At 38.6% G+C, this 14,114-nt stretch overlaps 1 protein-coding gene across 1 annotated transcript in view; it reads right to left on the bottom strand.

The window, feature by feature from the left end:
- Positions 1 to 1,075: 1,075 nt before the first annotated feature.
- Positions 1,076 to 14,114, bottom strand: part of CCNL1 (cyclin L1) — a 13,805-nt gene continuing 766 nt past the window's right edge. Inside the window, exons 2-12 of the mRNA XM_027875789.1 lie at positions 13,897 to 14,113; positions 13,694 to 13,768; positions 12,872 to 12,981; positions 5,536 to 5,656; positions 5,072 to 5,136; positions 3,183 to 3,282; positions 2,973 to 3,077; positions 2,738 to 2,879; positions 2,420 to 2,531; positions 2,238 to 2,336; positions 1,076 to 1,879 (exon numbers count right to left, since the gene is read on the bottom strand). Coding sequence (XP_027731590.1) covers positions 1,531 to 1,879; positions 2,238 to 2,336; positions 2,420 to 2,531; positions 2,738 to 2,879; positions 2,973 to 3,077; positions 3,183 to 3,282; positions 5,072 to 5,136; positions 5,536 to 5,656; positions 12,872 to 12,981; positions 13,694 to 13,768; positions 13,897 to 14,113 — 1,495 coding nt within the window. The 3' untranslated portion in view covers positions 1,076 to 1,530. The remainder of the gene's footprint in view (positions 1,880 to 2,237; positions 2,337 to 2,419; positions 2,532 to 2,737; positions 2,880 to 2,972; positions 3,078 to 3,182; positions 3,283 to 5,071; positions 5,137 to 5,535; positions 5,657 to 12,871; positions 12,982 to 13,693; positions 13,769 to 13,896; position 14,114) is intronic.

Raw genomic sequence — 14,114 nt, 5'->3', positions numbered from 1 at the left:
ATGGCTGGATTCAGGACAACTGGAAGGATGGCAGACAAAAGGATGGGTTTTTGAAGGATGCAATAGTGAGCTCCTAAGTGTTCAAGAGCAAAGAGATTAGCAAAACTAAGAGATTGAGATTCAAGGCTGGAGGGATCTGAGGGATGCTCTGTGGGTCCTTTCCCTCACCTCTACAACAAGGGATTGGACAACAACCAGAATCCTTACCTTCTGTTCCATTCTCAATGAAAAAAAAAACTGCCCCTATTATCCTGGATACATGCAGGCGCCCTGTAACTTAGAAGAGTTAACAATGACTTCAAGAACAGTCTTGAGCATGAGGTCAGCCCTGGGTTAAAATCCCACTTACATAATTAGCTGTATGACTGACCCTCTGAAGGGTGAGATGAGGACACACCTGACTGAAGATGGAATGACATGACGCATTCCAGGTACTCGGTGTCACCACAGGCTTGCATTCCCAGGGCTTTTAAGGTTGATTTTCTCTGAAGTGGATATTTTACATGAGAAAACTGAGGCAGAGCCAGGCAGTGACTTCAGTGCTCAGGATCCAAGTGTCCAGCCTTATGACTCTCACATGACATGACACAACCAGGGTCTCTAGCCTGTGTCCATGCAGATGGAATAATGCCTGAGACGCAGGGGGACATCAAAGTCCACCTTACTCAGCCTTCCTCACGCACACATCACAATCAGAACCTGTCTCCTAATCGAGCACTGATTCCAACAGGTCAATAGGCGAGTGACTAACTCTTGGTTCTGGTGGTCCAAATGGCGAATATCTCAAAAAAACCTAGGACCATCAACTCATTTACCGAGAAGGTCTCTGAGCTCTAACCTTCTCTAACTGTAAATCTCAACAAGTTAGAAAACTGCCTCCATATTGTCACAAAAAGCCTAGAAAAGAAAGCACATTAAATTCAGGAACAGTTTGTACGTCACTTATTTTGATCATTTAGTCGTGACATTTTTAAGTAGCAGAAACAAAGGATGTTCATTAGAAATCAGTCTTAACTATTCAATGTTCAAATTTCAGTTTAATAATTTATTTAAATAAGGTATTTGAAGAGGCAGTTTAAAAAAAAAACCCAAGATTTATATTTTTATTTCCTTGTAAAAATCTTTACACATGCAGACAAACCAGTGTAAGAAAGTATCCACCATCATTTAAACAAATAACCATACTTAAATAGTATAATGTCTGCAATTTATCCATATAAAAATAAGATACATTTGTACATAAGACCACTCTCCAGTTCTTATATTGATAAACAATACACAACTATTAATAATAGGTACAATTGAACTTGACCATGGTTTTCAATTAGATACTGCTAGGGCATTTTAATGTGCAAAAAATTAACATAGTTCTCTCAAAAGAAAATGTCCTCAATGTTTCTAAAAACCTAGAGGGCTTTTAATCAATCAATTCCTAATCAGTCTGTTTCTAATATTTGGATTAAGAGTCCATACACCATAATGTAGATAGGTACAACTACTAAGGAATGATGCAGGCTCAAAGACTAAGGATCAGCGCCTGTGCCTGCCATGTCCTGAGCGATTACCGCTGTGGTGCTTGCCTTTGTGTGTGCGCTCAAAGGACCGAGACCTCTCGCGCCTCTCCCGGTGATGTCCCCGTTCATGCCTGTGCTTCTTGGCAGCATCGGAATGATCCCGAGACTTGCTCTGAGATCGAGAGCGGGATTTTTTCCTTTTGTGACCGTGTCTATTTGAACTTTTTAAATCCTCCCTGGTGTGCTTGGCTTTAAGGTGCGGAGAGCCGTGGTTGTGATGTCTCCGAGGACTTTCGCTGTGACTGCGGGATCGACTTCTCGATCTTGAGCTGTACGTTCCAGATCGACTCCTCCTGTTGTTATAACTTAAAGGAGGAATTTTAGATATTAGATTTGGCTTTTCACACAGAACAGGTGATAAAGCTGTTTATAGGGTTTAGTTCATACAATAAGCTTTTCTAAAGGATGAGTCAGTTTTCTAAGTATTCTTCCTTAGTCATTAAATAGGAAATTCTACAAAGTTGACCTGTGTTTCTATTCTCAGAAGAGAGAAAAGAGTAGGATAAATGGCTCTAAAGAGAAGGTGACACATACCAAGGGGAGGGACACCCCAATGTTAAATCCATCATCCCCAGGATTCCCTCTTGTCCTCGCAGGTAAACTATAGTAACTTTAAATTTTAAAGTCTCGATTTCTCATGGCCCCAAGGAAATAATTACTTACTGTCTTCTTGGCGTATGAGATCGAGATCGTGACCTTGTTCGTGACCTTGACCGACTGGCACTTCTACTGTTTCTACTTCTCTTGCTGTCCTTCCGAACCCTAAAGAAACAAACAAACAAGTCAGCGTGTGTAACTCCCCAGCCTGTGCATTTGACAGAACTGTCTCATGACTTCACACTCACCCGTTGTAAGGACTCTTGGACGCCTGCGGTCTATCTTCAGGCTCTTTTTTGATGGTCTTCGTGTTGGCCGATATCGGCGTTTTCTCTTCTGGCTTTACTTCTCTTGGTGATGCTTTAAGAAAAAAACTCACATGTTAAAGTATATCATATTTAAATGAAAGCCAAAAGATGCTCCTAAAAGTAATATGGCCACGTGGCTCTGAATTAATTTCCTAACTGACAATATTTGTTTCAAATAGTTTAAGAATTAGCAAAGACTTAAAGGATTCCACTCTCCTAGTTATGCAAACTAATTTTAAAACACTAGATCAATCTTACATGGTTTAGAAGCTGGAGAAAAGCCACCCAGTGTTGAAAGGGCTGGAGTTCCATCAGGATTCAATCCTTTCGCTTTTAACTTAGCTTCTTGTAGGGCTACTTTCCTCTTTTCTACTTCTTTTTCCAGCAATTCATAGTTTGGCTATTGAAAGAAATGAGAAACAGGTTCTTCCATTACAGTAAGTGTAATACACACAATAATTATGTGGCAGGGAAGCAACCCAGGACATTTTACCTTTTTTCTGGTATAAAGCCTAAGTGTTTCTATGCAGATATCCTGAATGTCGTCTTCTGTGGTGCCAAAGAGCAGAAACCAATGAGGACGAGTTGGCAGTGGAATCTAAACAATGAGTTTAACAGAGGAGTTTAGACAGAATTCTGCTATTGTCTTATTTGTGTGCTGTGGTCTACTTAGTGTCAGAGAGATGACACATGATATGCTCACCTGAAGCGCTCTAGCTGCAAGGTAGATACAAGCACATGCTATTGTCTCTGGTTGAAATCGAACAAAAACATTGGTTCGAAGGCTGTCATTCATGTAATTCCTGGAAAACATTATAACTCTAAGTTCAATGGGTGAACAAATATTTCTTCTGGAGTTTAAACTTAATTGGAGACTCAATCTACTTTATTCTTTTTCCTTCTCTTTAGTTATAGTTGGCATATAGTTCTCTAACATCTTATCTTAAAATTCTAGAGATAAGAATTTTAACATTTTGAATCTGTCACTCTGCTTTAAAAAAAAGTAAAAAAAAAAAAAAATCAAAAGCCTCCCCTCTCTGCCCAAAGAAGAAGAAAAAATACCATTATTTGTTATTTTTGATTGCAGAAAACTTTTTAAATACCACAGTTTCTTTCCTTAAAAGCAATACTTTACACCTGTTTTTGACAATTCTTCATACTGTACAATCTCAAGAACTTTTTCCGGAAGGAAAAAAAAAACACACACAAAAATGGTAGGGTAAAATATTTATATACTCTTCAAGGTGGTTGCTGATTAATATGTAGCTCAAATAGTAAGAAAATTAAGTTTGCTGCTTGGCAAAGTTTCTGTAACTTCAAACCTTGTGAAGGTAACTGATTAGACAAAACACATCTTTAAAGTTTATGCAGCAATTAAACAGAATGAAAGTGTATTCCAATTACTCAAGATTAAATGTTGGACATTTGTACTCTTTCATACAAAATGTTTATATATAAACAATATATGTGATTTCAAGTTATCATAACTTAAAAGTGGAATCAGCATCTTTAATATTTAGCTAAGAAAACTGATCCATGAAATCCGATTTCATGAAACAGACATAAAACAAACATAACTTATATAGATTTAATAAGACCAGTATACAAGATAGTATTCTTTAATGAAAGCCCAATGGGTGCATGGGATATAATGAGGAATTAAGTCATTTTTGCTTGCATATGCAAAGGACTTGTTACTGCCAATAATTTCCTGTACATGATTAAGTTTTAGAATAAAGGACAGTAGAGTAACAACTATAACAATTCACCAAAATAGTACTCATTTTACCTTTAAACAAGTCAGCACTCCACGCAGAAAATCAGCATCTCAAAGTGTTGCTTAAAGTGTCTCCAAGCAATATTAAGACTTCCCTTAAAACAAGGGAAGGCCTGACAATTCTCTAAATTTCATATTGCCTGAAATGCAAACCTGAAATCCAATAGCCCAACTGCTAACAGTTGTAGGATAAAATGGTGCCCACTGTCATTTCCTTTGGCAGTATTAGCATGCTGTACATACTAATGATCCAAATTTAGTCAAACTACTAATAAAACCAATTTAATTCATAATGGCTGGACAACAAGTCTATCAAAAATGAGCTGTTCATTTTGATAGTAACAGGTATACATTAAATACATATGCATGTTGAATAGTTACTTCTAGAAACAAATATACAAATCCTTTTGACACCCCGACAGAACTAGAAGATGCTGCCAGATGGATATGGACCACTTCAGTGAATCTCGGATGAGAGCTTGCACTGGATTGGCTGGAGAGAAGGGCAGCCAATCAGGCCATCCTGAGGTCATGGGCTGAGGTGCAGAGGGCAGAGTTCTATGACTTACCATCATGGACTACCCTTTAATTAAAGAGTAGAAAAAAGAACAAAGTTAAATTGAGTTCTCCATAAAAAGTAATTAGTCAAACCAAGAAAACAGTAAGCAGAAATAAGCATTATTTACCTTTTTTGCCCAAAATAGCTCATTTTGAAAGTAGCTTTCATCTTATTGTTTTGAAAATAGAAAACAAAACTTACATTATTTCTGCTACTGTTTTCCTGGCTAGGAAAGAGTGTGCAAAGGATGACTTACCAGGCTGTCTGAACCAGGGTTTGATTCCGTTCACATTCTAAAACTTGCAAATACATAACAATGATCTAGGGAAAAGAAGAGATACAGAATAATTACACATGGAGTGTCCCTCTCTACCAGTTAATTCAGTCAAATGGGACAGACTGTATAACTTGGTAAACTAAAATTTAATGCCAAGGTCAACATTTTAGGAACTAATTAATTTATCCTCATTTGCATAGTAAAAAGGAATGACTACAAAACAACTTTCACAACTGTCTGCAGCATTATTGCAATTAACAGTCTATGAAAATGCAACCGAGATATGTCGGTCAGCTGGAGTCACAATCACTTCTAAACAAGCTCACAGACAGTGACCACTCAATTTGATCAATAGATCTCAACACCTACAAAGCAATGATAAAAGCCTATTTACTATCAAACCGATCGACACACAAACTCATTACAGCATTTCTGTAACTCACCTTGTGTGGATGCTTGACATGAACACAAAATCCCAATTCCTTCAATACCCTTCTCTCTGCCTTGATTACTTGATTTTTGGTGTTTATGTAGTTCTGATCAAGGATCAGGGGGCTTGGTGTCCTAGTTTGTAAGAAATAAAATCACAACTGTTTTGCACATCCAAACAAGTTTATATGTGGCATCTCCATTTTCCCTTCCAACCAACTATTGGCAACAGAAACCAGCTTTTTAAACTCCTGCAAACAAGTTAAAGCATTGATCTTGTGCTGTCCAAGTTAGGCTAATCAAACATACAGATCGAGTTTACATTCATTCCAGAAGAGACTTTGTTTAAATCACTTGCTCCTTTATGTTCTAAAGAATGCCTGCTAGTATGAAAATAATCTTAATAGCCATTTACAAATGCATATTGATTCTATGTTTCTAAACAAAAACTTCATGATTCTCAATATCAAAAGCAATGAATTCATTCTCAGACTTTACAAAAGCTTAAAAATGTGGTGTTAATTATCTTTATTCTAAAAAGAAGTCTCCTTTTCATAAGCTTCCCTACAAAATATAGGCAGTTATTTTCAACAGTTTTAAAGATTAAACAAGTACCCATCAATGTCCTCTATAAAGTTCAAAGCACAAATAAATGGTAGTATTAAAAGACTGCTCTGTATCAATTCCAAGCCCACCTAAGATGGCTGATCTCAATGCAGAATGAACAGCAGATAAAGAACTGTCAGCAAGTTAACCATCAGTCCGACTACTTAAGTGGCCTCAGAGTGCCTAGATGATCACTTGCTCATCTACTTAATTAGCCCAGATCTTTCCAAAAGCTCCTACATCTCTTATAACCTAACAAGAATCTGAAAAGTCAAGAGTAAATGACTACATTCAGACCATTTGTTAGGTAATTCATCAGAAAGCAGTCGAGAAGCAAGCTTTTAGACTGCACAGAATTTTAGTAAGTATGAGCTAGAATGTCACTCTGTAGAAAATAAACGAACTGAAGAACCCCAAGTTCTCTATGTTGGGTAAAGGAAGGTGCATAAATGCCAGGGACTTAAATGTTTGGCAAAATGCACTGCTGCTCCTCCCTATTTGCATACTTGCTTTTTAAAAAGCCAAGACACCACGAGCAGTGAGAATCAAGCATTTTTTCCCATCACTACACATTCAAGATTAAGTTTTCTCTACTACAGAATACTGATGCTTTAACAGCTTTTAGTGACAAAGATGAGGCTTGAATGTCAAAGAAAAGCTTTTCACATTTGCCTGAATACCTCTTTAAGTACATACTGTGCAAACGAAGTACCACAATTTATCTGCTTTACTAGACACTGACATAAGAACAAGCACAAGGGGAGAAGCAATTATTTCCCACATTAGGCAAAGATTTTCACAAGTGACATGTGAGCATGTTTAGTTTTTTTAGTTCTTTCCTTACAAAGTACCTTTCAGCATTTTCTGACTGTTGGCACTGAAAAGGTCAGGTGGAGAACACCTATTTCTAGCATATTTAAGGAAAAAAATTGTCTTCTATAAGATAACAAGTCATTTCTTGGTCTCATACAGTGTGAACCCTTCTGTTGCAGTACATGGGCCACACCTAAGCCAATGCACCATCTGATGGTCTCCCTCTTATACTGGGGAAGACTCCTTCACCAAGAGGATGGGGGAGGATTCACAATCACAATTCCTGGAAGGAAAGTGTTCCCCTACTAACCTGTGCACTTAAAAATGCCCACATACTTATTACCTATCAGACAGGATCACAGAATTACAACTGGAAGAGACCTTCTTCAAGGTCATCTAATCCAGCACTATTTTTAAAATGAAGACACTGAGTCCCAGAGGAGGACAATTAATTTGTCTGGGTCCCACGGCAGTGAGCAGTTGAGGAAGAATTCCAACCCAGCTTCTCAGACTCTAAATCCAGTCCTCTTCCCACCACCCCACAAGTCTCACAGATTCAAGTGTGAAGGAACATTAGGAATGATGGAGTGCAATCCCTTCATTTCATGGGTTAGGTACCCTGGGCTCAGCCAAGTGAAGGAACTTGCCCAACACCACAAAGGTATGTTAGTTCCATTTTGGACTAAGAGAAAATTTCACTAGTAATAAATTTATCAAACCTGACAATATATACGCTCTTTAATTTTTCTTTTAATAATGTTGAAAAGATTGTCCAAGTTCTCTTCAGCCTATATGCTGAGAATTAAATTTGGTGATGACTTGGTGTGAACTGGGAAACTGGGTCACAGATAAGAAGGATCCCAGTAGTACTGAATTCTTTTGGCCAGGTTAAGAAAATAAACTTAATCATTTCTTTAAAGTAAGAAAAGCAATACAAAGTCATCAGGGTCATAAAGGGAAAACTCCCAGATATTTAAAGCTCAAAACAAAGCCAAATGGTAAAACATTTTCCACTGCTGAGAGGTTTTTTCTTTTGGTTAGAAGATAATGGTAGTAAGAAATTCAGTCTCATATTCTTACACAAGACTAATAAAATGAATCTCCCCTATTAGGCTGGGACTGGAGAATATAAAAAATTTCTACTTTGAGATAACATTTCTGGAAAAATATCTGCATCCCTATTAAAAAAATAAGTCATTTTAAAACAGGGTTTTCTGTTGTACCGAATGAATAGTGCCCCATCCTGGTAAGATAATGGACACGTTGCTAATTGGATGCATTTTAATTTTAATTGCTTTCCTCCAAACAGGAGGCCCTTTGTTGTTTCTATTTAACTAACCAGCTAGTTATTTAATTGCTAGCTAGAGAATATGAAACTTGTCAAGAACCTGAGGATGAGTGACAGTAACTCATTTCCATAAGCAGCTTGGTGGGCCGGCCCGGGTGGATAGCCTTAAGTCTTCCTGTTTGTCTCAACATTAACCCCAATAGGGTCCTGGCCCAAGTTAGGCTCACCCTTAATTTGATCACAAATAAAGCTGGATCTCCTATCAGGCTTTGTCACCACCAGGATCCCAGACAAAAGTTAACAAGTTAATCAAGTTTCCATTTAGTCCTTCCCCTTTTCTAGAAAAGCATCCAAATCATTTGTTTGAGTAGGTAAGTGTATCACTTGAAGTATCCAAAGAGTTTCATTATGGAGAAGGGTTTAATGAGGTACAAAGTACCATTTCACTGCAGCACATGCTTATTAGCAAACTTAGAAACGTGTTCCCCCAGAGACACTGACACAAGGCGTGTTATAGACTAAATCGTTTAAATATACACATACATCTCAGAAAAAGATAGCATTTTTCTTTTTTTGCTGAAGTTAACTGTAAAGTATCTACTTGTGATCACCAGCACTTTATAACATCAATAAATAACTTTCTGGAAACTATAATCAAACTTTCCTTCTCAATGAGCCAGTAAAAACGCAAAAGGAGGCTTCTACTGAAAAACAGCATTGTCCAAAGCAGAAAAAGCTTAAAATCTATTAATTCACACAGAAATGTAAGACTGATAAATGACATGAATGTGTAACAGTTAAACAGATGAAATGTGAGAAATTCTTTTCATTTCCCCCCCAAATTTCCAACACTTTCTGAGACGAGGTAGAAAGCAACCTATAAGACTATTAGATTAAAAAGCCTATTTTCAAGTATTTCAATTACTTAGTATTTTCAAAGTGTAGTCTCTGAGGGAGTACCTCATATCAATCTGTGTCTGTAGTTTCATTTTTTGAATTACCTTTTAATTTATTTTTTAAATAAATTTGCCTGTATCGTCAACCTATCTCATTTCCTGTTTTAGTTCTAACCACAAAAACAACATGTGAATCAAGTGAGAAACCTCATTGGTACTTCAAAAACAGTGCAATTTCTCCTAATTAAGCCAGTTTATTCATTAAGAATTTTACACAAGGTATTATGGGGAGCTTTAAGAACAAGACAATTATACTAGATTTGTTTTAATCAAAATAGTTTCGGACCATTTAATTTCTCACTTGTGGTTATCAAAATATTAAGTCCCAGACTGTTAGCAAATTAGAATCAGGGGGTACAAATTGTAAACAGATCATTAACAACTTTACTCTCTCATATTGTCCAAAGGCAGAAAAGGGTCCTGAGAAGTAATAAACTTCCAGTGAATGAAGAGATGGAAGTGGAGACTGGAGGTGCCCACAGGTCACTGATGTTACAGATGGGATTCACCTGGTGGGAACCTACTCCAGATGAGCTCTAACGTAATCTTCCAACTCTAAAAATCTATTATTACTAATATTTTCAGTCAACCCAGAGTATTAGCTGGGCTTACTTAATTTCTCCCATAAAAGTACACTTATCTCATGACCCTCAACCTCAAAACAGATGCTTAGCCCACACCCATACTATGACCTTCAAGAATACAAAAGCTTGAATTCATATTCCTGAAAATACTATAGATATGGGAGCAAATTCCTCCTCCTGAAACAATCTTCTATTTGAAGGTCATTTATTATAAATTATGATCTTTAAAGAATAGGTAGATCTTAAGCCTTAGAGGCCTGAAGCACTGTGGATCCACAGCTTCAGTGTAGGACACCACTGTTATTTACTGAGAATAGGAGTTAGATGGGACTTTATTATTTATAAAAAAAATTTACAAAGCCAGCTTTCCTCACAAACAGTGGGATAATAAATACATCAGGCACTATGCCCACTTTACATGAGGAAACTGAAGCTCATAGTGACTGAAACACAGATGATCAGACTAGATTTGAAGCCAAGTTTTCTGATGCCAAACCCAGGGTTTATTACATTATGCCAAAACTACCACAAGGATGAGGTCCCTTTTTAGGAACACATTATAAACTGAAACGGTGCTTAAGACTTATCAGGTCTGCATTTACGAACTACTGATTACATCTAGGGCACCAGGGATACAAAACCAGAAATGAAATCATTCCTGCCCTCAAGGACCTTCTGATGACTGGTGGTGGGGTGGGGGAAGGGGAGAAGATAATATGATAAGAAGGACACAAATAAATTGTTAACAGGAAAATTAAGGGAGAGACCACCAACAACTTGAGGTGGGGATGTGGAATCAGGAAATACTTCACAGATGTGCCACACAAGCTGAGTCTTGGAAAATTAAGCAATGATGTATTTTACATGATTTTACTGAAATATTCCTTTCTAATGGCCTAAAAAGCTAAGTGAGTTCCCTTTCCCCCTCAATATGTATACATATATATATACTTTACCAACCTACAATACTAACAACTTGGACAGCAAAGACAAAAGCTTTTAACAAGAAACAGGAGTTTTTCCAAATGGTTCACCAGTGGCCAACCTGTTAGTCCCCGATTCCAGTGACCTATTCTCAGAGCACTGGCTTCTCCTTGGGGATTTTCGATACTTCACTCACTGTTGCCATGACGACAGCTTCATCTCTATGTACCACTCCACATCACCCAGGCTTTGGTAAATGTAGCTGGTCGCTGTATAGTCGGTTGCAAGGGAAAAAAGAGTTGAAGTTAATAACACGTACAAGTTACATGCTTGTAAACTTGTAAAAATGCATAGAAACTTTTACATCCTGCTTGCTTTAAAAAAAAGGTTTCTGTGTGATTAATATTTCTTTTAAATGTCATACAAATTCACTTGTAAGATTGCATGGGGAAAAGCAATTTCACCATAAATGAATCAACAGTGTTTTAATGACAAAAGAAAGCATTTTTTTTCCTCCTTCAGCCGTACCAATAACATACACCAATGACACTGAGATGGGGAATATTTTAAGTCTGAAAATCTGTACATGTATTTCTGACCTTAATTTTTTAAAATGTCAAATTTAGTCTAACAGAAAAGACTTTTCAAGAAAAGAGAATTCATGCATTTTCATTGTGATTACATAACTTGGCTTAACATTAATAGTTCTAAATAGTTCTGAATAGTCAAACTACTTCCACTGAACAGCCAAATTAGTTCAGGTAAGTTAAATTTTTTGATTTTGAAAAAGTTTTAAAAGGCATAGAACTACAAAGGAAAAAGAAAAAGAATCCAAACTATATAATTGTACAACTGGCTACATTTTAATGACAGAAATACAGCATTAATTTGGGAAATTCAATTTTCAATTATTTTAATGTCACAAAAGTTAGAAATTTTTAAAATTCCCTTCTCTAAAAACTTTCTTTCACTGGTTATGGTAAGACGTGGGAGAAAAAAAGGCGAAGGGGGGAGAATAGAGAGAAAAAGAATATGTAGAATTTTTTTTTTTTGAAAAATACCTTATGATAGCACTTTTCAAGATAATTTATTAATTACACTATTCATTTAGGGGAATGTCCCACATTTCTGTGTCGCACTCTGAAGAGCCCCACCATTTCCAACGTCTGGATTCAGCCAAGACTAAGGGGGACAAAGGGTAACTGATTCAGGAACTAGCTCCCAAGCCCCAGCCAAATACAGCAGGAACAACCTCAGGGTTACTAGCCTTTTGTAACTTGTTTCAAAGCACTAACAAGTTTGTCTACCAATTATCAGCATTCCATAAGAATGAAGCTTAAGATCTAAACTATGCCAAGAGCATCCTTCTGCAGAGTGTACTAAATTCACCTACAAATGAAGAAAGCCCTGAAAAGAAGACTTTACCTTAAATGAACACATAAAAAGACAACTTAGGTTTAACTGTATAAACTCGATAAAACCTTTCATTTCAGTCTCTACATTTTACCTTATAAGATCCAACTCCCATGCCTCACTACAATTCAACCCAAACTTTTAAGAGTTATTTTTCTAACCCACTCCTGAGACTGTGTCTAGCCAGAATAAAATACCTGTTTAATCCCTTTGACTTCAACTTCAACTTTTATCATCCTGCAGTCCTTTCAGATCCGGTATTATGCGATATATCGTAGTTGAATGTGGAGAAGTATTCTAACAAAAGCCAACCTCAATTGATAAAGAATTAACTAGACTTCAGGGAGATATACATAAACTACACAAAGAACTTTGCTGCAAAATTAACTTACTAGGTTGTTTACACTTGCAACTTTGTTTCCAAAACAAATGAACCAGGTGTGTTCATCATCTCTGAGCAGAATCCATGCCCTTTCAGTTCTTTATGCCATAACTGGCCCCCAATACAGTACAGTCAACTGTAAGGGAATCTGCCTGAACAAACTTGTTACCAATGAATAACTACTTTTTATTACTGTTTTCTCCAATTTAATCTTAATTGTCACATTGCGGTAAGTATCTATGTGAACTTTTATTCCCTCAACAACTTTTTTTCCCCTTATATCTGATGATTTTATCCTGATGGGAAATGAATTTTTTAAAAAAATTAAACCCGATTGGCACCAGTACACAGTACAGATGTTATTTTCAAAGATGTCAATCTTACCTTTTTCCTCTTAACTGCCGCAAATGGTGAAAAACATTTATCACATCTCTTATTCTACGAGGTGCTTCTTCAATTTTGGAAGCGAGATTGATACAAGCCATGGCAACAATCTGAAAAGAACCCATTCCCCAAAAAGATCAGACAGATATACTAGGCTACAGGGGGGGAAAAGCAACCCAAACCTGGCCAACTTTCCCCCCATCATTTCACACAGTAAGACTGGCCACCCATCTTTGATGGAACAAAAGTACTAGTGCTGTTTCTTCTATCTCACAGGCCAAATACTAATTCAGTATACCAATTTTTCTATTGATCTAAATCAGAGGTTCTTAACCTGGAGTCCGGAAAGTGGGGCAGGGAAAACTGAACTTGGACTAGATTTCTAAGCCTTGGTTTCTTTTGTAAGCACACGTTTAAACCATTCTGAGAAGGGGTCCACGGCCATCACTCAGACTGACAAGTGCCAATGACCGAGAAAAGGTTAAGAATAAGAACCTTTGGTCCACGCTTTAAAAAGTTAGGGTCCTTCCCTTAACACAATTCGACAATCGAGTCGGTTGCCTTGAATTCAGCTGGCGGGCTCTGGGGACCCTATTAACCAAAAAAAGAACCTCCGTGAAGGAGAAGGAATGGTGGATCTGAGGACCTGGGTCTTCCCCTTGCTACCTGTGTGACCTTGAACAATCCACCTCCGAGCCTACCCAGTCACGAAAGCACGAGCACTGAGCACCCCAGCGAACTCCGGGCTCGGCCGCGGTGGACGTGAAAGTACTGGAAGGGTGGGGGAGGGGCAGGGTGTCCCGGCCCAGCCGGCGGCCTTACCTCAAAGCTGTGCTTGACGAAGGACTTGGAATAGAAGAAGCGGTGGAACAGCACCTGCCCCGTCGCCATCGCCACCTGCAGTCAGGAGAGAGCGGAAGCGCCGGGGTCAGCCACGAGCCGGGCCCCGGCGACGCCGCCATTTTGTGCGGCCCGGGCCGGCCGCGCCCCTCCCCCCGCCCCCCCCCCCCGGGGCCGGGCCCTACCTGGGGCAGCCGAAGCAGGATGCCGGCGGCCTGGATGAGCTCGCAGCCCAGGATGCGCAGGTCCGTCTCGCTGGGCAGGTCGAGGCCGTCCTGCATGGACGGCGTGGGCGACAGCCGCTCCTCGGGGATCAGCGAGTGGTCGATGGTCAGCGACACCTCCGAGTAGAGCCGGTCGCCGATGAGGATCCCGGCCGCGGGGCCGCCGCCGGGGGCCGCCG

This window comes from Vombatus ursinus, unplaced genomic scaffold (genome assembly GCF_900497805.2).
Source record: "Vombatus ursinus unplaced genomic scaffold, bare-nosed wombat genome assembly UNPS02014810.1, whole genome shotgun sequence".
Classification (NCBI taxonomy): Eukaryota; Metazoa; Chordata; class Mammalia; order Diprotodontia; family Vombatidae; genus Vombatus; species Vombatus ursinus.
This window is presented reverse-complemented; position numbering and strand designations above follow the sequence as displayed.